This window comes from Megalops cyprinoides, chromosome 21, assembly GCF_013368585.1.
Source record: "Megalops cyprinoides isolate fMegCyp1 chromosome 21, fMegCyp1.pri, whole genome shotgun sequence".
Taxonomy (NCBI): Eukaryota; Metazoa; Chordata; class Actinopteri; order Elopiformes; family Megalopidae; genus Megalops; species Megalops cyprinoides.
Window position 1 is genome coordinate 923,520 of NC_050603.1, and position 23,981 is coordinate 947,500.

Below are 23,981 nucleotides of genomic sequence, written 5' to 3' on the forward strand. Positions count from 1 at the left end.
TTGATTGTGGTAAAGAGCCCTTGTGCATTCACGCTTCCACAGTAGAACGCAGTCTACCTCAGCCGTGGGGCGGGGCACCCCCCACGCGCACGGCGTGCCGCCCCCGCCCCAGGACCCCGCCCCCTCCCACGCGTGACAGGCACGGCGTGCCGGGCTGAGTGGGGGCGGTTAAATGTATAATCCTTCACTGTTTATGATCTACCTCTTAGACACCTATTGAATTAGAGGCATATTTCTATATTTTAGCTTTAGGATCATTTCCCTGGAAAAGTAATCATGTTGTACAGATTAGAATTCGTGAGAGGAAGGTTGATCTGAAATTTTTTTCATTTTGCCTGCATTTAGCTCCTCTTACTAATTGATTTCAAAACAAGTTGGTGTTGCTTTATGATTTGGTGTCAAAACTTCCTCATGTATTGGAATTACTGGCATAGGTCTGGAAAGAAATGTAAACGTCAATCCATGTTAATTTTTTTTTTCTCTTAAATTCTGTGGATGGAGCAGTCACAGGCCAGCCTTGGTTTAAAATCAGTCTTTTTTTTCTCTCTCTCCCTCTCTTTCTCTTGTGTTGGGAATAATGCATTACTCTGATTGCGGATTAGTTCTGTTTGCATTTCACGGCTGTGCAGTGAAGTACATCATGTTTCGTATTGAAATGACTGAATTTGGGAAGCACGAGGAAGTGGCCGCCCTCCTCTCCGCTGCTCCTGTGCCCCCTGACACAGCTCCACTTGTCAAATGCCTCTGAATAAAAACAAAAATGGCTCCTACCGTCACGTGTTTGTCTGTGTTCGTACTCTGAATAGAGGATGATGGGAGATGAAGTCCAATGGTATCTTCCGCCTACAGAGTAGTCTGTTGCCGTGGACTTCATCTCTCATTGATCAACATGGCACAGTCTGCCAGTGAAAGTCACCCAGATGGTTTGCTGAAAACTGAAATGACCGCTTTAACAGACCACCACAGGCTGGATGCTTCTGAAACTCACATTGCCTGACCATAAATACTCCTTGAATTTTTTCATGTAATGAATTTTGGGACCTTTTTCCAAAATGTACATAAGGAGATAAGAGGTTTAACAGGACAGGTCATTCAGCCCAGCGATGCTTCTGTCTGCCTGCTGTCTGCAGCGTGGATGCCACCGTCAGGCCTGCATAATGGCTTCTGCTTCCACTAACCCCAGGAAGCAGAAACAGGCGTTGACTCAGAGTAAAAAATGTGCTTCCTGATATCACTGTGAAATCTACCCCCTAATTCCCATCTGTACCTAGTGACGGACAGAAAGGACAGTTTGACAGTAATTGGTGTTGGAGGAAAAAACAACGAATACAGTTTAAGTTCAATCTTTATTAAATTGTCCCCTGAACCCATTAACATGTTCCTATACAGTATAAGTGAAGCATTACTAAACATTAGTGGTTTTTAATTTCTACGTGAATTAGGTGCAAGCCTGCTCCTCATCCATATTCAACGTCAAGTTTTCAAAAGTAAAAAAAAAAACATAAAAACAGTTGGTAAGGTGGACAGTTTGGATGCCTTTAGTAGTTTTAGACGAGTTACAGGTTTGGAACAGGAGGAAGCAGCCGCTGCTCCCCTTTTAGTCCGTTTGTGATCATGTGACCACCCCGGTTCCACCTTGCTAACTAAAAACCACAGCTTCGTTAATGCAAACTCTGTGACCTGCTCGTTCCCTCTGCCACATCGTTTAAAAAACCTGTTTTTGCTTTTCAGGCTAGCGTAGCGTCACCCTGACAGCAGCTCTCCCTCCCCTCCGTGATCACCCTGATCCCTCCCTGCACACCGCATGAAACACACACAGCTCCAGGTTTAACCTTTCACGTAAAAGATTTAAAACTTTTGCCCGCTTCGCAGTGCTTGAAGCAGTTGAGTTATGGCCCCCCCCCTAGTGGCCGAGGTTGACAGGGACGTGGTGTTGTTGGGGGGGCGTGGGGGGGGACCCCTACAGGGGGGGTCTGTCGTTCAGCAGGCGGCTCCTCTCCTCGTTGGCAGGGAAGAGCGAGCTCCTCAGTTTCCCGAAACGCACGCGCGTCCCTCCTTCGGCGGGCGACTCCACCGCCGACCGCCTGACGGGCTGGTACACCTTATAGCGCCTGCGGAGAGAGAGAGAGAGAGGGGTGTGTCAGAGTCCGGTCTGAACGAGCGCCAGCGATTTGGTGGTACCTCAATCCAGCCTCCCCCAATCGACACGAGGGCTGGGAAATGCTGTGACGTGATTTTTAATATTCAAACATTTCATACTGTTGCTAAGGGAAGAAATGGTTAATACAGCTGGTAGCTGCCGCGGTGCGGGCGCTGAGAGACTCACTTGTACACCATGAAGGCGATGAAGGCGAAGATGGCCACCAGGATGGCGGTGGCACTCAGCACGACCTCGACGGTGTGCGGAGCGGAAGGCCCTGGGGGGGAGGGGGGGGTCACGTTAGCATGAGGGTGTTGTCAGCCACCTGCAGCACAGAGTGGTGATACACCCTTTCCCATAATGCACCTCTGCACTGCCCCAGCCTGGTGGATACAGATTCCTGTCCTCAGATTTCCTCTGACTGAAATGAGTTAGTTGATTATTTTAGGTGCTAATTGAGCACCTAAATATGGCGTTAGACCCAAGTGGCACGATGGATGCGAAGTGCTCCATTTCTGCTTAAAACGCTGTCCTTCCCCTAACACACTGTAAATCTGCATGCACAATGCTAACAGTGATCTACGAGCCCATCGAATGGCTGTAAATGTTCTTAAAACATCCAGTCTCTTTCCTGACTTCTCTAGGTTCCCTAAATATCATGACTTACCCTTTCTTCCCTGGAAAGCTAGGAGATGCCTGTTTATTATATGACTTACCCATTTCCCCCGACCAATAGGGAGGCGCCTGCCGGTCACATGACTCACCCTTCTCTCCGGCCCCGATGGTGACGTGTGTGCTGGCCAGGGCCAGGCTGGTGACGCCCTCCAGGGTGATGTTGACGCAGTAGGTGCCCGGCTGCTGGAAGGTGCGCCTCAGCGTCACCTCGCACTCCGCGGACGGAGGCACGTCATCACAGACGATGTTCTTCACCTGCCTGCAGGGGGCGTCGGAGATGATGGTGCAGGCCGAGGTGGGGGTGCTGGGGGGGGGAGCACAGACCCGTGGGACACAGCAGAGAACAGGGCAGGAAAAACATGCTCCTCTGTGCTGCTGACTGCATACAGTGCACCCGAGCACTCTGTAGAATTAACGTGTCTGTGACTGATCTCCAGCAGGGTTCCTCTTTCTGAGGCAGTGGCTTCACCTCAGGACACTCAACATTACATCACTGCGCTTAGGACAGCGTGACTGCAGTTACAGGAAGTTATTTTCATTATAACAGATCTGTGACCTAACTTTACATGGCAAAGGTAATAATTGACTGTAGTGTCACACCTGTGGGGAGCAGGTGAGATCGGGTGTGCCACTTACCTGCCCAGACACTTCACCAGGAAGTTGACTGTGGTGGTGGTCACCTTGGCAGCAGACACCTCTACGATCTTATGGGCCTGCACACTCTGCACGGAGATCTTCCCCTCTGTCAGAAACACATGCATCACGTTGTAATGGTCACTTCCTGTGCGATCTTTAACCTCCTTTCTCACCTTTGTACTACCTGGTATCTCACAATTCAGTGGTCTTATTGTGGGCCTGGTTGATTGTTTGTTAGCTCTTCTCAACATCCACCAACAGAAATCCCTGCAGAACGGTCCCGATTCTCGTCTTGTTTTAAATGTTTTCTGAGTGGAGCGGAGATGAGCAGAGTGATCAGGTAGCTGAGGGGTCATGCTCTCTCACCCACGATGAGGATCTCCTTCTCGAAGTTTCCGTATAGGTAGCGGAAGCACTCAGTCTCGCTGAACTGGCGGCGGACCTTCATGGGCGGGATGGTGACGGGGGGCCCGCTGGGGGTCACCCAGGGGGTGGAGCTCGCGTTGAATCCGGGGGTCACCTCTGCATCCGTGGTGGGGGGCAGGGGCTCGGTCGTGGGGAACCCCGTCGTCACGGCAGCAGCAGCAGTGGAACCGGCAGGTGTCACGGCAGCGGTTGTTCTGGGGAGCCTTGGGGTTGTTGCTGAGGCAGAGGGGTCAGAGGTCAGTGCTCTGGATCAGTGTTTTACGCTGCTGAAATGGAAATGAAGAGGTCCTCTTACCGCCAGGTGTGGTCTCTGCCCTGCTCGTGACAGCGTGCGTTTCAGGGGGAGCCGTTGGGGCAGCTGTGTCCGCAAAAGAAACTCAGGATGAGACTGTGACATCACACCAGAGGGGGGGGGGCAGTGGTGTGCAGGGTGGTATCACTGATGGCTGTGGGCAGGGAGCAGACAGGGTGTGTGTGTGTGGGGGGGGGGTGGTGCAGGCGGGTAGGGGGAGTTACCTGTGGTACGAGGGGAGGTGAAGCTCATGGGCGTGGGGGTGGGTGGGGGGCAGGCCACACGGAAGGCTGCCTCCACCATCAGCTTAACAGTCACATTTCCGAGCCTACTGTAGGCGTGAGTCGCCACGTTGCTATGGGTGACCAGCTGGTTGCCGTCTCTGAAGTCCCAGATGTAGTCCACAGCGGCGGCGGTCTTCAGGTAGTTACTGGGGTCGTGCAACAGCACCTGGAAGACCACGTCTGCACCCCTCACAAAAACGTTCTCTGACAAGTTCTGAGCCATCTTCTGGGAGATGTTCACGGCCAGCGGGATCTTATCTACAGACAAAAATATTACAGCAGATTTATCTTTGCCTGAAACATCACAGCAAGTAAAGAAAGGGTTTTCAATCTTTACATGAAATTTGACACCCTCAGCATGTATCCAGGGCCTGCTGGTCATGTGTTCTTTGTGACATCACAAAGGGAACTATTCTGAGCCAGTGATGACAAAGGGGGCGGAGACAGAACAGGGACAGGAAGAGCTGCACCTGTGACGAAGAAGACGCCGTTGTCAGAGGCAGTGGGACTGTACTTCCTGCGTTCTCGGGTGCGGTACACCATGACCTCCATCATTCCTGCTCCCAGAGTCATGTTGGTGGTGTTGAGGGTGAGGCTGGAGGAGGAGCCACCACACGTCTGGAAGTACTGACCTGAGAGGTGGGGAGAGAGTGACACATCACAGCCACCTGTGAGAGACACCAGGCCAGGTGAGAGGGTACCTGAGACAGTGGGAGAGAGAACCAGCCCAGGCTAGAGTTGTCCAGTGTACAGGGAAATCGAGAGACAAAAGGTAAGAGAAGGTAAAGAAAAGACTAGGTCACAAACCACCTCAGATGGGCAAAAGGGAGAGAGAGAGACACTGGGACAGGGGAGAGTTGAGGGTCTGACTGCAAAAAAAACCATGGAGGGAGTGTCCGTGGCTCTGTGTCTGTGTGGGGTCTTTCCCTGAGGCTAGAACCTGTGAAATGCAAATGTGTGCATATTGATAATACTGAAGGATGGAAAGCGGTGCTCTGCCCCTGAGACTCACTCATTTATATGTTATCCTTCTACAGATAGACTCACTCGTTTATATGTTATCCTTCTACAGATAGACTCACTCGTTTATATGTTATCCTTCTACAGATAGACTCACTCGTTTATATGTTATCCTTCTACAGATTCCCACCTTCACAGCCCCCCTGTTTAAAAGCACCGGTCCTCTCAATCAGAATCCGCTGCAGAGGAATTCGAGGTGGGTAGAGGTGGCAGGGCTGTGAGCTGGTGTGATGGTCGTGGGGACCAGACATGAACCCACAAGGTTGTAGGTTTGAGTCCTGGATGGGACTCTGACTGAGGGACTTGGGTTTATTGTGCTAAAGATATCCAGCTGTGTGGACAGGTGATATGTAAATGCAGTTGCTATGATCACATACAGTAATATGTGTGTTAATGGTATAGGCAGGCTAAATTCTGAAATATTTGGTTGCCAGCACAGTCTGAATGAATGGATCCACCTGACCGTCTGAAATGGCTTAAGAAAAGCTCCTGGCTGACATTTCTGCTCGCTGTTCTGTTTTCCGTGACTCCATTTATGTCTCCATGGTTACACTGGCACAGGGAACTTCCTGTGAGTCACATGGCTTTCAGAGCAAAAACATCACATGGAACACGTCTCTGCCAGCGTTTCCTCAACATCTCCGCAAGACGGACCCATGTCAACGCACTGCGAGGTTATTCTCAAAAACTCTGCCCCCCTCTCACTCACTCACTCGCTCACACACTCACTCACTCACTCACACACGCTCGCTCGCTCGCACACACACACACACACACAACGCTCACTCACTCACACACTCACACACACAACGCTCACTCACTCACTCACACACGCTCGCTCGCTCGCACACACACTCACACACACACAACACTCACTCACTCACACACGCACTCACTCGCTCACTCACCATTTCCAAATCTTTCCTATACCCTCACACCGTATACCACATCATGCACTAACTGACCCCTGACCCCTGACCCCGTGGTGACCTTACCCATGGTGTGCCACACATAGACATAGCCCTTGCGTCTCCAATCGTTGCTCTGGGGAAAAGGTGTTCCGTCTGGGAAGACGTTGCAGCGGGATGGGTCAGCACACCTCCCAAAGCCGTAGTCATCCAGCCAGGAGGTCCAGTTGTAGACATACCCTGAGCGTACCTGGCCGTTTGCTGAGACAGGTGGGGGAGATCGCATTTCAAAACGTTTTCCTGTATTTATAGTCTAAATGATCAGATGTAGCCTATTTGTAATGACATTAATGCAGCAAAATAACAATAGCAATACTTCTATAAGTCTTGCCAATAATAATAGTCAGCTCTGCGGGGGAAGTGACTTGGTGTGACCGCGGAAGCACCTGAGGCCTCCATACCGTCTTCGCAGTGCTCGTCGTACACCAGGTCGCCGTTGGCGTTCTCGCGCTGGCACTTGGGGAACTCGAGCGCCGCGGTGAAGGTGACGCACGAGCCCTGCATGGCGGGGCTGTCGCTGGTCAGGTGCGCGCCCACCGGCTTGCCTGCAACCACGGAACACATTTACGCAAGTCTTACTTTTTAAATCAATCAATCAATCGATCAGATTTCTGTTGATACGGCGCATCTTTACGCAACGTAGTCCGTATTCCAAAGGAAATCGAAAAAACAGCTGAAAACCCAGTGCCAAAGTGTTCCCTGACCCACGTAAAAGCGGTGGAGTGACTCGTGCAAAGGGTTAAATGCCAGCAGTCGGATGGCATGGGTCGGTGCCATGTCGGCTCGGTCGGGCTGGGAGAGAGACCTGCCGTCCCGCAGTCGCCAGAGACATCATGAGCGCAACAGCGAAATTTAACAAGGGTCCAGGCAGGCTGTTCGCCGAGGGCGGGGCTGCAGGAGCACTTGTTGCTCAGATGGCGGGAGGAACAGAAAGAGAGAGGGAGAGAGGGAGAGAGAAAGCGTTTTTCCGACGCCTCCACGGCGCGCTTTCCTGCATTCTTTTAAATTCATGTCAAAATGCGAAAATCCTAAATCCTGGGGGCAAATCTTATCGTCAGTGCATAATACAACGTCTGAACAGGACCAGATTAATCGGACGGCGTGAGAACGAGACCTTACCTCTCCGTCGCGTGAGGTCGTGCGGTGTGAAAGGCGGGTACAGGTCGTCGTCCCAGGGGTTGCTGTCCGGAAACCACCCGGGAATCGGAGGAAACTTTACCGAATGCTTATGAGCAAACATATCGCTGTATCCTAGAGCGAGAGATGGAGACAACGTGTATTTGTTCATGAACAAATAATAATAGTTGAATAATTACTTCAGTGAGTACCTGAGTGATTTGTTTTCTTGCATACCGCCAGAGCCGATTATCGTGAAGGAGGCACTATAATATAGCAGTATAAAAGTCGGGTATTGTTTATACAGTGAGACCTCCATGCAGGTTAACGGTTTCACGAGGTAGCCAGCAGCCCCCTGCTTAACAGGAGGGGGCGTGTTTGATAACCTCACTAAAGTATAAAACAATCGAAAAATGTAAAATTTCATTTACATCAATTGATTCAGTCTGTACAATCAGCTCAATTATCGAAGTCAAACGAATAACAATGACCAAATGAAATATGATCTGAGAAAATTACGTTTTTGCGAAGCCCAGAGGGCAAGTTTATAAGTAAATTTGTGATGATAGACTACCGATAATAACACACGCAACAACGATGGGAAACGCCGATCCACCAGGTTACATGAACCACGCACTATCAACCCATCAAACACATCAGGAAAAAAAAACACACCCTTGTAACGACACTCACAAGACGTCCCCAGAAGAGCGCGTATGACGCGAGTAATTGGGCTCATGAGACCAGCTCTTAGCAGCAGTCCCATTCCGAGGAGTCCGGCTGTTTTCAGAAGCTAAATCTGACACTGTACAGTATTTCTACTAAAATAGACGTTTTGAGGAAGACCTACTCACAAATCGTTATTTTCCCTCGTTTCTGTAAAAGGACTGAATCTAGAAATACCAACTGACGTTTTAACAAACGACAGTTTTGATCGCCTGCAACCGGTGTTCATTTTGAAAGAATTTAACTTATAAGAAAACATTCTATTTTAATGAATATGGGGGCGTTACTCCTACCATACACGGCGTCTGCATAGAAATAGGCTACAAGTTTCCCCCAATGTCATTCGATCACAAAACATCGATTATAAATCGATCACAGTATATAATTAAGTTTCTAAATATTTTTTGTTTGCTTACTTTTTCGTCCATCCGCTTGGGAAATGAAAAACGTGCAGGCCACGCATAAAATCACTTGTAAAGCTCCCATGTTGACGCGCAGAACTCCAAGTAAGCACTCAAGCCGCGGCGGCGCGGACCTCAAACCCAGCAACTGCTCCTCCGCGTGCAGAACCTTCCTTCTACCCCCTCAATAATTTAATAACTGCCCTCATCATGTGATGTTTATAACTAGGCGCGACCCATCTCTCATTAGCTCGCTCGGTCACCGAGCTCGGACAGCGAGCTGCAGGGACTGAGGGATGAGTCAGAGTGTCTTGCCTTTTAGTTACTGACCCAACACTGGAAAACAGACACAGCCATGTAAATAACCCGAGGTGTTTAATGCGGTTTCCCTATGAGCTAGATACCGTCACATTTGCCAAAGTGTTTCCTAAACTATCGTAATTAAGCACATTTCAGTGAAGAAAAATCTTTTTGCCCTAAATTCCTGAGATTGAGCAATTGCTTCTGCGTAGGAACCACCTTTTTCTTCTCTACACTGGCTGTATTCCAGAAAGTAATCTTTTGTTTTGGTTTCTAGTCGTTTTTGGTCTAAATTTCTATGTGTGCGCGCGCGCGCGTGTGTGTGTGTGTGTGCGCGTGTGTGTGACTGTGTGTGTGCGAGTGGGTGATTACATTTGTTCGGTGAGACGTGGCAAATGATATTGGAATTCAGATATTGTTGCAATTATTGTTACAATTATATATTAATATATTATACATTGCAGTATATATTAATTGTAGATTGATGTTAATAAAATTTCAGAACACAACATATCCTTTTGTGGTTATTAGACACTGACGATATTAAAGGTTAACAAATTTACTTTAATTTGTGCTAAAACGAATTCAAAAGTATGAATGATATCCCGCGGATTTTCACAGAACCGCACCGCAAAACTCATTTCCCAAACTGCCCCTGTAAATGCGCGTTACAGTATTCCAGTGACGTCAGACTATTGTCAGTGAACGTCGTACAGAAAATCCCCACGTAAATACAGCCATTTGTCCTGTACACTTTCTGAAACAGCTTGTTCAGCAAACTACCTGCATGTGAACCGCAGTGGACACCGAGCACGACTGACTACAGTATACAAAGCAAGACCTAATATGAATACAAATGCTGAAATCAATCGAAAATGAACTTATGTAATGAAATCAAGATCACCTTGTCGCATCTGCTGGTAAACTACAGTACGGACAATACATATTTCCTTACAGGCAAACAAAACAGGCAGAACTACAACTAATTTCCAAATTAAAACCACCAAAAGCATTAAATTAATGATAATGAGACCTTTAACAGTTAACAGTTGTCATTGTACAACAAATTGCTAAAATAGCAGCTTTGCGCGTTACAGTTCTAACCAAGCATGTCGGTGGCGCAACACGTGTCGGTCTGCAGGATGACCTTCCCGTGTGACACTGGGTCTGTGTCACATGCAGGAAACATCTCTGAAATAATACCAGCTCCCGGATTGCGGAACATGTCAGATGGTATAATCCCGCGATCTACCCTCGTGGGCGGGAATCAAATGTCCTCCTGCCGTTTCCTGTCAGGACCCAGCGGTGCCGCATGTTGTCATCGGACAACTTGGTCATCCACATGTAGATTATGGGTGAATCTGATATTCTGTTTGGGACAAAAATCAATTCCCTCAGCAGTTCCCTCAGCTAGAGCGGCAATTCCCAAAGGACCAAGACTTTCTCCAGAGTCAGAGGGGTTAAACACAGGTCAAAATCTAATCAACACAGGCATTTAGTGAGGTCACACGAGAGAAATGCCGATGTTGCAACGTCATTAATACATGACCTCCTCAAACCTTCCAGCGCTGTCAGTGGCATGTCCGAAACGGTTTGGTTTGTTTACCAACATTTCAGCTTGATTTTATTGTTGATGGCACTGCTTGGTTACCTTTGAAACATAAACACCGAAACAGGGACTGCCTTGTGCCAAACATTGTTTCCAGAGAAATGGCGTTTCTGTCGGCTGTGTCAGACCTTCGGGAGGTCCTGATGAGAACAGTCCTGACTCTGTCCAATGATGCAGCCCGACGCGTTTCAGGCCTGAATCACCGCGCTCCTAACCTCGGTTACATGCGCTCACTTTGCACCTGCGCAGCTGAGGGAAAACATCACTCCTTGCACGGTGTTTTACACGGTTTGAGTTAGGTGCTATGCTGAGTGCACATCTGTGAGCCAGTCAACAGTGGTTAATACATGCCATAATGCTCTGATCTGCAGGCACCCAGGAAAGTCATTTGATATTTTGCGCAGACAGGCGCTCATCATGGCGGTTCACCCAGATCGCGTGAGTGCGTTGGACGGACTTCTCTGCTCGGAGCAAAGTAATGAAATTAAGCATTTTCCTGAAACAGCTTCCATCATGCGTCTGCTTGCAGCTCCACGCACCTACAAAACTGCATTCCAGCTACTCTAAAATGTAGAGATCTGAAGTAGTATTTGTAGTACTCCAAGGCACAGGGAATTAACCGGGTTTTTGCGCGCGGAATGTTTCTCAGCAGAATGTTTCTCACATTTTCTCGAGTGTCCTTATATCTAAGCTATTTGCGAATTTTTCCAGCTGTGAAAACATTTCTTAAATTCAGTTGAAAAGTATTTCGTCTTTCCCTCAAAATACGCATCATTCCCTTGAGGTGTTATTTCGTTCGATTGAGAAAAACATTTTTCTCTCCGTGTTCCCCCAGATCGCCTGTTATTAACGTTTCTTCATTGATGGCAATACCTGTGCGTGTAATGAGTGGTTTCAGTCTAGTTTAAGTCAGACGCTACAAAAATAAAATGTTTATGAATTAATTGGTAATTAATGAGATATTAATAAAGTGTTACCATGTGTGTTTTCTCATTAAAAATGTAATAAATTGTATTTTATGTATAATCTAATTAAGAATCTGAGTCTCTATAGGAGATTCATTTGGGTTCAGTGAGGACTAAAAGTTTAAAAGAAAAGCTTGCCATTTCACGAAAAACAAAAATTCCATTATATTTTCCCGTCAGTTTGTTCTAATGGAAAGATTTTCATTTTACATTGAAACAATAGCTTGTTATTTAGTTAATTTTTAATAAGTGAGTTCATAATAATTGATGTCTCTTTTGATACCCATGACAGAATTTCTAAATTTTATTTCAAGAATGTTTTTTAAGACAGTTCCTCTAATATCAGGTAAATATAATAGATCAGATTCATTATTAAAATAATCCCATTATAAATCATAACATAACATTTTAATAACATTTGGTCAATTCACTGAAAGCATTTTACAATCACAGGATTTTGTACATAGATTTTCCTGTTGGTTTGGGCTACTGTACTCTGGTCCTGGAATGTGGTGGTATTTCAGACAACCAAATGTTATTTTGCTAATGGCTCGGCCACAAGATTAAACGTCCCTACATTCAAATTCCCTGATCACACCATGCCTGGAAAACTGTCAGCAGATAATATACCAAATCTGTCAAACTGAAACGCGGTTATCTTTACTGGTCAGGATTAGCCGCTCTCTCCGCAGTCACCAGTCACCTTACTGACAAATCACAGCGCGGGCATGAGGGACTGGAGCTGTCTATAAATATAAATATTTAATTGCAGTTTCCCGAGCAGATTACGCAGTAATAAGAAGCACAAGTTTGGCTGATTGACCCGGGACATCGTTGTCACATGACATGAAAGCCGAGTTGACAGTATGTCCCACGGGAGGGGCGTCTGTAGCACGGTGAGCGAGGCCATGATGTCCCTGATCGCCTGCAGCCTCTGAGCCCCTCTGAACGGGCGGAGTCTGTGATACAGCAGTAACAGCAGGGCGGAGTCTGTGAGACAGCAGTAACAGCAGGGCGGAGTCTGAGACAGCAGTAACAGCAGGGCGGAGTCTGTGAGACAGCAGTAACAGCAGGGCGGAGTCTGTGAGACAGCAGTAACAGCAGGGCGGAGTCTGAGACAGCAGTAACAGCAGGGCGGAGTCTGTGAGACAGCAGTAACAGCAGGGCGGAGTCTGTGATACAGCAGTACAGCAGGGCGGAGTCTGTGAGACAGCAGTAACAGCAGGGCGGAGTCTGTGATACAGCAGTAACAGCAGGGCGGAGTCTGTGAGACAGCAGTAACAGCAGGGCGGAGTCTGAGACAGCAGTAACAGCAGGGCGGAGTCTGTGAGACAGCAGTAACAGCAGGGCGCAGTGCTGCTGGTGCTTCACTGCACAGCGTAGCCCTCTCTCTGGAGGATCTCACTGCAGCTAAACTAAACCTGGCTCCATCAACTTCAGGATTACCTGGGGTAATCAGGGAACTGGACTGGTAACCGGAAGGTTGCATGTTCAAATCCCACACGGGGTGGCGCTGTTGCACTCTTGACCAATGTGCTTCACCCGAGCGCTTCATTTCATTTCCAGAATGTCTGGCTACATCAGACCACCAGGGGGCAGCAGCAGACACGGCAGTGTCTCCAAACGAACGAACCCATTGACATAATGTACACATCACTAGCCAGCGTTCCATTGTCTGCTGAGCAGCATACAGTGCAAGGCTGTGTAATTATTATCAGAGGTTGCAGGCTTGAGTCCAGGGAGGGACATTGGGCCCTTGAGCACAGTACTTCACAGTACAGCTGCATAATGGGGTGTTCTGTCAGAGTAATATGATCTCAGTAAACAGACACTGATAATGAACTCTCATACACTAAACTCAGTGGAGTCCTCTCTGGTCCTGAGGGGTGAAGAGACACCTTTCAGCCAGCAGCTGATTGGATACTTGGGACATCAGGTGACTCAAGTTCCCATCCGATCAGTGACTCCAGTTAAGTAAATAAGACCTGAGCTGGGATGGAGAGCAGAGGCATGTGGATCTCAGGCAGCCATTGGGTTGCTGGTTCAGGTGTGGCTCAGGTGAAGCTGAAAACCCACAGGTGAGCATTTCCTTCTGGCTCTCAGTTCACAGCGACAGCAGTATAGAGACTCACTGCTGCTTTGTGTGAAAACTGCACTGTTAAATTTCCACATAAAGAGTAAACTCAATTTAGCTTGTATAAGCCACTCACATAAACACTCAGGTGGGGATTATATAATTTATTCTAAATGTCTGGTGTGGCTCAGTGGTAGCCCTGATTGGTCTCCTCACCTCACCTGTACATATTTGCATCTTCACGCATGTTAGTTTAGCGTTTCTATTTGACTTGTTTAAACTAAACTAAAATAGCTAGATGTGGCATGGTGTTTTTCATGGTTTTTCAGGATCATGGGGAAAGTGTCCATCGCACGGGCCCCGTTTCCTCAGAGCTGAGCCCTCAGACAGGAGCGTGGGGAAAGTGTCCATCGCACGGGTCCCGTTTCCTCAGAGCTGAGCCCTCAGACAGGGGCGTGGGGAAAGTGTCCATCGCACGGGCCCCGTTTCCTCAGAGCTGAGCCCTCAGACAGGAGCGTGGGGAAAGTGTCCATCGCACGGGCCCCGTTTCCTCAGAGCTGAGCCCTCAGACAGTGCTGTGGTGCGCAGAGACTCTGTGCTGCATTCTGCGCTGCGGACAGACCGATTCTGCAGGGCGTCACACACAGCCTCTGCGTCTGAGAGCCCCTGTTCCCTGCATACGGCTGGACTCTGACTGCAGGGATTCAGGTAAGACACCTTCAACAGGTGAGTAATTACAGGTGACCACCTGCCCTGCCCGCTCTGGGATCTGAACCAATCCACCTAGTGTTCTCTGCTCTCTGCTGTTGGAAAGGAGCAAAAATGTGCAGCTTTCTGATTTACGAGAGGAAACCGTTGGAATTGGAGGGGAGAAATATGCTTGGCGGCAGAGCACATTTTTGGATTCCATACCGCTGGGCTCGAGCGAGTGTCCTGAGTGCTCGTTTATCTGAGAACACCGCAGATGGAACCAATCACGGCATCGGGTGTGGTCAACAACTGGACCTTCGGTTTCGCAGCAGTGAAAACACAAAGGAGGGGGAGACATGATGTTTTGGGAGGCATTTTTTCCTTCAAGTATGTGCATTATACTGTACACAGAGGAATGAAGTGTGCAGGTCAGATGACTTCCAGGTCACCATCTGGGGAGAGCACACCCAGGTCAAGGCATTGGGAGATCCACAAAGAGTGGTGAGATACTGCACTCCATTTACTGCCACTGTTGCAGTGAACATCCCATCAATATTTACTCCCCAATAACTGAAACAGAGACTGGAACTCCTTAGCTGGAACAGGAAGTCTTGCAGTGTTGGTCTCCATAGTGTATAATTATCTCTCACATCCAGGATAAGTCCTTTGCAGAGGGACATTTCAGTTTCAATGAACTGACAATGTGTTTACTTTCAGAACATCTCAAAGAAAGCATTATTATCAGGCCATTATTAACAGGCCAAATGCCATCAAATAAAAGAATAATTTGGTGATTTATGTGGAAGTGTTGTCATTTTGACATGAGGGCACAGACAGGTCATGACCCCAGTGGCATGGGAACATGGTACTGGCAGGTGAGAGCGTCTTGGCTGGCGTACTTCACACACTCCTAATTACAGGTAGGAACACCCCCCCCACCCCACCCGTTCACAGCACGGACTCAGACACATGGAGGAGGGGCAGAGCACTCTGAAATATGCATGGAACATTCTAGAATTCCCGCGGGACATTCTGAAATACACACAGGCCTTTCCACCGTGATGACACAGTGGAGAAGACCGAGTCTGTCTCTTTTGTGCCTGTGTGTGCGTGTGTGTCTGTGTGTGTGTGTGTGTGGGTGTGTCTGTGTGTGTGCGTGCGTGCGTGCGTGTGTGTCTGTGTCTGTGCGTGTGTGTCTGTGTATGTGTGTGTGTGTGCGTGTGTATCTGTGTGAGTGTGTGTGTGTGTGTGTGTGTGTGTGCGTGTGTGTGTGCGTGTGTGTGTGCGTGTGTGTGTGCGTGTGTGTGTGCGTGTGCGTGTGTGTCTGTGTGTGTGTGTGTGTGTGTGTGTGTGCGTGCGTGCGTGTGTGTGTGTGTGTGTGTGCGTGTGCGTGTGCGTGCGTCTGTGTCTGTGTGTGTGTCTGTGTGAGTGTGTGTGCGTGCGTCTGTGTGTGCGTGTGCGTGCGTGCGTGCGTGTGTCTGTGTGTCTGTGTCTGTGTCTGTGTGAGTGTGTGTGTGTGTGCGTGTGTGAGTGTGCGTGTGTGCGTGTGTGCGTGTGTGTCTGTGTGAGTGTGTGTGTGTGTGTGTGTCTGTGTGAGTGTGAGTGTGAGTGTGAGTGTGAGTGTGAGTGTGAGTGTGAGTGTGAGTGTGAGTGTGAGTGTGTGAGTGTGTGAGTGTGTGAGTGTGTGAGTGTGTGAGTGTGTGAGTGTGTGAGTGTGTGAGTGTGTGAGTGTGTGAGTGTGTGTGTGAGTGCAGTGATATAGAGGCAGAGTACACATGGTGCATATCTGTGAGAAATGCGTCTGGAGTCTGAGCTGGAGAGTATCAGTCGCGGGGCCCACAGAGCTATAAACACATCTGATAAACATTTCACATTTTTCCAGGCACACCATCACTTTGCGTGCAGAGTCACAGTGGACCTTAACCACTGCAAAAACAACAGAGTTTTTGTGGAGTTTTCTGCGCGCCTCTCCGCAGACGGACCCGCCTCCTGTCAGAGTGAGAGATGCTCCTCAGGGTCTGGCCTCCGCGGCCGCTGGCGGGGGTCTAGATTGCGGAGCGGGAGACTCGGCCGTCTGCAGACAGGAGGGATCAGAGCCGGCCTGCGCAGGTGCATGCGTAACCCACAGGAAATGCTTCATATTCCATCTGCCTGACACACGCAGACAGCACCATTTCCCCAGCCGAACTGCTGGCAAGAGGCGCTGGGAGTCTGAGCTGAGAGTCTGAGCTGGGAGTCTGAGCTGGGAGTCTGAGCTGGGAGTCTGAGCTGGGAGTCTGAGCTGAGAGTCTGAGCTGGGAGTCTGAGCTGGGAGTCTGAGCTGGGAGTCTGAGCTGGGAGTCTGAGCTTCCACAGGCTGCTGGGTCACACCTCACCGGTTGTCTGAGTCTGTCTCAGGACCTGACCAATAAGCACCCGGCAGCGGGACTCCCCCTGTTACCAAGAGCAGCGCCCGCTGATCCACTGTTCCTCCTTTTGGCTTTAAATCCGAAAGCCTTCAGCTCCCTCTCCACATCTGAAATACATCAGTAATATGTATTTCTCTGTAATATCGGCGAAATGAGGGACAAGTACACTTCGGAATTCTGTTTCTGAGTAATTTCTGAAGAGGTTTAACACTGTCATGCACTTCATTCTAAAGGCTGGGAGATGAGGGACTGGCTGTTTCTTTCCACCTTCAGCAACCTGTACATACGCAGGTTCAGCTACATTACATTACATTATTTAGCATATGCTCTTATCCTGAGCCGCTGTGTTACGATCTATCAGTTTATACAGCTCGATATCCACTGAGGCAGCTGTGGGTTAAGTACCTTGCTCAAGGGCATAATGGCTGTGCTCCAACGGGGAATCAAGCTGGCAACCTCTCGGCTGCGAGCAGCGCTCCTCACCACTATCCCCCCCTGCTGCTGCAGCAGTATCCGGAAGAACCCGTGCAGCGGGAGAGCCAGGACACTCCGGGCTGACGCATCGGAAGGTTTCAGGTTTATCTGCGTGCCATTAAATCCACACGCTCAGGTCAGAAACACAGCGGTGGGGTCGCTGGGTGAATTCCCACAGTGACTGGGATGGAGAATGAGCACAGAGCTTAAAAAGATGGGAGGGACCTCTCTCACCTGTCCCTCTCCTGTCTCACCTGTCCCTCTCTTCTCTCACCCGTCCCTCTCCTCTCTCACCCGTCCCTCTCCTCTCTCACCTGTCCCTCTCCTGTCTCTCCTGTCCCTCTCCTGTCTCTCCTGTCCCTCTCCTGTCTCTCCTGTCCCTCTCCTGTCTCACCTGTCCCTCTTCTGTCTCACCTGTCCCTCTCCTGTCTCACCTGTCCCTCTCCTCTCTCACCCGTCCCTCTTGGTTCCTCTCTCTCTATCTCATATGCACCCTTCTCTCCTCCCTCGCTCTCATTCTCCCCTCTCTCTCTGTGACCAGGTGTACTGCAGTGTCAGGTGTGTGATCACAGCCCTGTCATTAAAGCCACAGGAATCCTGTGAGGCATCTCCATCTTTCATCCAAACCAAAGACAGGCAGGCCCGAGGCAAGCTTCCTCTCATCAAAGGCAAATAAACACCCATTCAGAATAATTACTCACAAATTAACACCCATTCAGAGTAATTACTCAAAAATAAACACCCACTCACTGAGTAATTACACATAAACACCCGAGCAGCAAGTAACTGCACATAAACACCCACTCACACAGTAATTCGACATATAAACACCCACTGGCTGAGTAGTTACACGCACATAAGCACCCACTCACTGAATACGTACACATAAATAAACATTCACTGAGTAATCACATATAAATTAACACCTGCTCACTGAGTGAATTAACATAAACACCCACTCATAGAGTAATCAGATATATAAAAACCCACTCCCAGACTAACCACCCTTATACATTAACGCACACATCTAGATTAATCACTGAGCATTAAAAACACCCACTCAGAGAAATGACAATGACTCACAGAGATATGGCAAACACCCGCTAACCGAGTGATCACAGCTGAACACTGGAATGAGAAGTGTAAGTGCTCCACAGTCATGGCAGCTAAGAAAGATAAATGGCTAGAGGTTGGTCTCAAGTGCTGTTTGCGTGAGCGACCTTGAATTCCGCTTTTAGCAATCTGTCACAAAAATACGCTGACAGATATAATTATTGATATAATTAGATTAGTGATGCTGTATGACATGATTGAATAGGGGTCTACTGAGCATCTTTGACAGATGTGTCTCTCTGGAGGATGGTCTGCCCATCTACGCCTGATAAGGAGAAAATGGGAACATGATACACATGCAGACAGAGAGAAAGCGGGAAAGACAAACAGCCCACACAGACAGAATGACTAACAGACCAAAGGTCAAGCACACAGACAGAGATACTGACAGCCAAACCACCAAACACCCAGGAAAACAGAGAGATTAACAAACTGCTGAGCAGGAAGATAAATAAACAAACATATGCTCTGTTTGACAGGAAGACTGACGGACAGACAGGCAGACAGGCATTACAGAAAGTAAGAAGCTGGGAGTCGTTATGTCTGGCCTGTTTTCCATGAGACTCATGAGGTGCACTTGCAGTTAGCTCACAATATATAGAACCTACCCTCTGATGTATGTTGGAATATTCTGCTGTGCGGCTTGGGATCATAAGGTAGAAAATCCAGATCCTGACTGAGTGTCGTATTTAGAGGTGCCTGTGTGTTCTATTCTGATTTTTCTCTTAATTTGGTCCATGTTGCCTGGTGACGCTGGCAGTCTGTGTGGGGACACCTGGTCAGCGTGCAGGAACTTCAGATGCCAACAACAAAAAAATCTAAATGAACATTACCTGTTTTAAAATATAAACCCGGCTCCTGGGTGGCTCAGCTGGTGAGGTGCTCATCTTGAGTTTGACACTCAAACACATCTGCCAGCGTGGACTCCATCACCACCCCTGGTGACACAGGAGAGGGGCTTCATTTCGCCAGCAGCAGGGGTGGGTGGTTCAGCCAGGGTCCCCTCCTCTCACCACACTGCCACCCTGCTACCCATCAGGCACCTGCAAGCTGCTCGGATGACATCGGTGAAGTATCTTCTATCCTCCAATTAGCACCCACTTCCCTGCTGTGAACCTGTGTGTGAGAAACAGCTCTGATGTGCAGGTGTGCTAGAGGACTGCATTCACCTCACCTGGCAGTGAGGAGGGAGGAGTGAGGACTGCATTCACCTCACCTGGCAGTGAGGAGGAAGGACTGCATTCACCTCACCTGGCAGTGAGGAGGGAGGACTGCATTCACCTCACCTGGCAGTGAGGAGTGAGGACTGCATTCACCTCACCTGGCAGTGAGGAGTGAGGAGTGAGGACTGCATTCACCTCACCTGGCAGTGAGGAGGGAGGAGGGAGGACTGCATTCACCTCACCTGGCAGTGAGGAGTGAGGACTGCATTCACCTCACCTGGCAGTGAGGAGTGAGGACTGCATTCACCTCACCTGGCAGTGAGGAGGAAGGACTGCATTCACCTCACCTGGCAGTGAGGAGGGAGGAGTGAGGACTGCATTCACCTCACCTGGCAGTGAGGAGTGAGGACTGCATTCACCTCACCTGGCAGTGAGGAGGAAGGACTGCATTCACCTCACCTGGCAGTGAGGAGGGAGGAGGGAGGACTGCATTCACCTCACCTGGCAGTGAGGAGGGAGGACTGCATTCACCTCACCTGGCAGTGAGGTCACCACAGTGAGGACTAAATGTTGCACACCTGCTAACCGCAAACGTTTGGGTGAAAATATGATTTTCCTCCCCATGTAAATGCAGTCGTACGTTAAACCCAGTATCAGTCATGCCATTTCATTCTCTGATCGTTCTTCTTATATTTCAGTATCATTATAAAGCTGCCATAACGTCACCGTGACAAAACCCGAAAAAATAAAAATGACAACAATGAAAAACAACTCCTGGTCATTTTCTCTGTAGCTAAGTGGAACTTAGCAGGGAGCAGCATCATTAGCTGTAACAGAGAACATTTTTAACAAAGCGTGCTGGAGCAGACATCCCAGGGGCCAGATCTGCAGCGCGAGCTGGATCCGTGAGAGTCCGGAGGAGTACAGCCCGCTTCCAGCGAACAGAAAAAACAACGCCGCAGTTTGCCAAGAATCAATTTAAAGTGAAAAAACCGTGTCTGCGGCTGCAGAGGAAAACAGCCGGTCATGGGATCGCGCCGCCGGCCAGCTGGCGCGCGGGAGCAACTTTGATGTCTGGTGCGCGCGAGGGAGAATGTCAGAGAACAGTCCCGACAGAACGAGCAATCCTTCTTTAAAAAACGAAACTCGGAGCCAGCTGGACTGTAAACAAATATTTCCCCTCACCTTGGGTTTATAATTGGGCTGCGGTTGTGATCTCGTGGTTGAAGTCCAAGCGCTCTGAAACCCGCCTCGGACATTAACAAAAACGAGTTTCGCGAGTCTGATGGAAGCTGGGCGTCAGATATGCCGAATGCTTGCAAAAATGTTGATCCAACGCACTGTCATTGTGAAGTCCAGCTACTGTTAGTCCAGTCATTAGTCCAAAGTGATCTGATTGCTGTTAACATCCAATCCTCTTACGAGGCGCGCTATTTGTAGCGCAATTCACAGACAGGATCCGTGTTCTGACCCGATCTAAAACATGTATAAGCGACTGATTCTGTCATCGGCGATCCTTGTTAGAGGGTTGTGAGGACAACGCAACTTTTATTGATCGATACACAATTAACTGTCCTTCATTGCTGTTTGCCTACATTTACATCCAAAACGCGTCTGATGAACTTCTGTGCATTTGCACGTAATTATATCTCGCGCTAGGACCAGGAGGAGGAGTCGAGTTTGAGTTTTTTTTTCTCGCTTAAATTGTACGTGAAACGGAGCCGGGGAGACAGAGAAGGCAGACGGAGTCTGCACCGTCTGCACACCCGTGCACGCTCGAGAGGTTGCAAGGAATGGAAGAGCATACGATACGCATCCGTCCCGCAGACTCTCAATGCACTGTGAATTAACAGCGTGTTTGTTGAATATGCATAGATAGCGCTTTAAACTTTTGGCATGTGAGTGCAAGTGTCTCGGTGCGAGTTTATTACTCAAGATGTGTCGCTAACTAGTTGTTTTCATTTGTTGTATTGACATGTTGCGGTGCGGGGGGAACGCGGTGGTCCGCGTTTACTACCATGAAATTTCAGCCTCTCCGTTCAGCATGAGACATCGCTGCAGACAGAAATTCTGCAGGTCGAAACTTCTGTGTTTCTGGCTGCTGCTGGTCTTCTTTGTGATACTGACGGTGGTGTTCATGGACCCGCTTTTCGGCGACTTGACCAAGAAGGATCCGGTCTCCCATCCTCACCAAAGGCTGACCAGTGCTTCCGATCTGGAGGTGCTCGTGGACTCCAGAGACCAGGCGGAGAGATACGGCGCCCTTTCGTCGCTGAGTTCTCTGAAAGATGACCAGCTGTTGATCGTTCAGGCGACTCCGGAGAGGAATCCTCCGCAGCCAAAGAGAGGGAGCTACAAAGTGCTGATATCGGGTGCAAAGAAAGCGACGGCTGCCCCTGTCCCCACGCACGGGGACTGGGGGAGACCCGTGCGCCTGACGCTCCAGGGACGGGAGAAGGACGTTGAGGAAGCGGGACTGAGGAAATACGGTTTCAATGAAGTAGTGAGCGAGCGGATCTCACTCCGCCGAAGACTGCCAGAGGTTCGCCATCCCGCGTAAGTAGCCTACATTGCGCAGCATAATATCTGCTCCCAAGGAAAATAATTATATTTCCTAACAGAAAACACACACAACTAATTTATTTTACGGCATCACGCTGGCTTAGCAGACGCTCTTATCCAGAGCAACTTACGCAAATTCACGCTAGTCATGTACACAGCTGAATATTTACTTGAATGTTATTTCGTACTAAAACAACAACAAAAGTATCTTTAGCGGCATTTAAAGCCACACAGACTGTAGAGTAATCGAGAAAAAAGGACAAACATACATCACAAAGATGGTCACAAAAACAAGGTGGGCAGAACCCATACTGTGATTAATGAGACTGATTATTTATTTATGTACGAAAGGGCAGTGATGTTTGGCATAGCTGCTGCCTTGGTCAAATGTGATGTTACTGATGCTGTTAAATCGCACCTGCCGTGCGCATGCGTGTCTGTCGTGTGTAGGTGTCTGTCGCAGCAGTACAGCGCTTCCCTTCCCTCGGCCAGCGTCGTTATCTGCTTCCACAACGAGGCGTGGTCCACGCTGCTGCGCACGGTGCACAGCGTCCTGGACACGGCGCCCAGACAGCACCTGCAGGAGATTCTGCTGGTGGACGACCTCAGCCAGCACGGTGGGCCTGTCCGTCCTGCTTCCGTTTGCGTTACCCAACATTAACTTCCTATAAATCATAAACCTGTCACCTGCAGAGGGTTTGGCTCGTTAGCTGTCTGTCCCATTCCTAACCCGTAACGCCCCCCTTCCCCCCCACAGGGCATCTAAAGAGCGTGCTCAGTGAGTACGTGTCCCGGCTGGAGGGTGTGCGTCTGATTCGCAGCACGAAGCGTTTGGGTGTGGCCGGCTGCCGTATGCTGGGTGCAGCCCGCGCCCAAGGCGATGTCCTGGTGTTCCTGGACTCTCACTGTGAGTGCCACGGGGGCTGGCTGGAGCCCCTGCTGGACCGCATCGCTGGGGACAGGTGAGCCTCTCAAACTGTCCCACGGGTGGGCAGGTGAGCCCTTCAAACTGCCCTGCAGGTAGTGAGGTGAGCACCTCAAAGCACACCTGAGAATCAAGCAGACAACCTCCTGGTTAAAAGCCAGGTCCCCTGACTACCACGCATCACAGAGAAGCTCTTCGGTGGCATCGCCATCAGGCTGACAGTGCAGAGGGATTTCTCTCTCTCTGTCCTGGGACTTTACAGAGTGTCCTGTAATTGAGGAGATGAAACCCTGCTCTCTGGGTGAAATTAGCACATCATTTCCCAGGGTGGCATGCAGGAAAATAACAGGACAGGCATCCACGCAGAGGGGGAATTCCTCACCCCCCCACCCCAGCCCTCACTCCCCCCCCCCACCGACCCCACCCCTCACACCCCAGCCCTCACGGCCCACCCCCCACCCACCCCAGCCCTCACGCCCCCCCCCCCCACCCCAGCCCTCACCTCCAGCACTTTGGCACATCACTGTGGAACAGTTTAGCACGCCCCTGTAATTTAGATCAAACATACAGTGGCAGAACAGTGCTCTGTACAGGGCCGAGTGCTCGGGGTCAGGGTGCGCGGGGTCAGGGCAGATAACAGTTTCAGAAGTACATACATCTACAGTTAATGAAGGCTTCTCTTTTCAGCTGACTGTACAGATGTTTAAATATCTCTCACTGGATCAGTTAAGTGTGGAGTTGGTTGGTGAAGCAAAACAACAAAAAAAGAAACAAAAAGGAGCAGGGTTAGGGTTAGGGTTCAGAGGAGCGTTTGACCTGTGACCTCTGACCTCTGCAGGCTGATGTGTCTCTCGCCCGTGGCTGCAGGAGCAGGGTTAGGGTTAGGGTTCGGATGAGCGTTTGACCTGTGACCTCTGACCTCTGCAGGCTGATGTGTCTCTCGCCCGTGGCTGCAGGAGCAGGGTTAGGGTTAGGGTTAGAGTTCGGAGGAGCGTTTGACCTGTGACCTCTGAC

General features: G+C 49.4%; 2 protein-coding genes across 2 annotated transcripts in view; one reads left to right on the top strand and one right to left on the bottom strand.

Moving 5' to 3' along the window:
• Positions 1-1,914: 1,914 nt before the first annotated feature.
• gpnmb (glycoprotein (transmembrane) nmb) lies at positions 1,915-8,821 on the bottom strand. The gene is made up of 12 exons (XM_036515978.1): positions 8,700-8,821; positions 7,561-7,692; positions 6,843-6,986; positions 6,469-6,642; positions 4,924-5,085; positions 4,394-4,711; positions 4,173-4,235; positions 3,818-4,093; positions 3,452-3,557; positions 2,905-3,119; positions 2,327-2,417; positions 1,915-2,111 (listed from the first exon to the last, which is right to left on the bottom strand). Exons 1-12 carry the CDS (start codon positions 8,767-8,769, stop codon positions 1,961-1,963), a joined length of 1,902 nt encoding a protein of 633 aa, XP_036371871.1. The 5' UTR covers positions 8,770-8,821; the 3' UTR covers positions 1,915-1,960.
• Positions 8,822-21,609: 12,788 nt separating this feature from the next.
• LOC118769050 (polypeptide N-acetylgalactosaminyltransferase 15-like) overlaps positions 21,610-23,981 on the top strand; it is a 6,049-nt gene continuing 3,677 nt past the window's right edge. Inside the window, exons 1-3 of the mRNA XM_036516056.1 lie at positions 21,610-22,036; positions 22,493-22,659; positions 22,800-23,004. Coding sequence (XP_036371949.1) covers positions 21,618-22,036; positions 22,493-22,659; positions 22,800-23,004 — 791 coding nt within the window. The 5' untranslated portion in view covers positions 21,610-21,617. The remainder of the gene's footprint in view (positions 22,037-22,492; positions 22,660-22,799; positions 23,005-23,981) is intronic.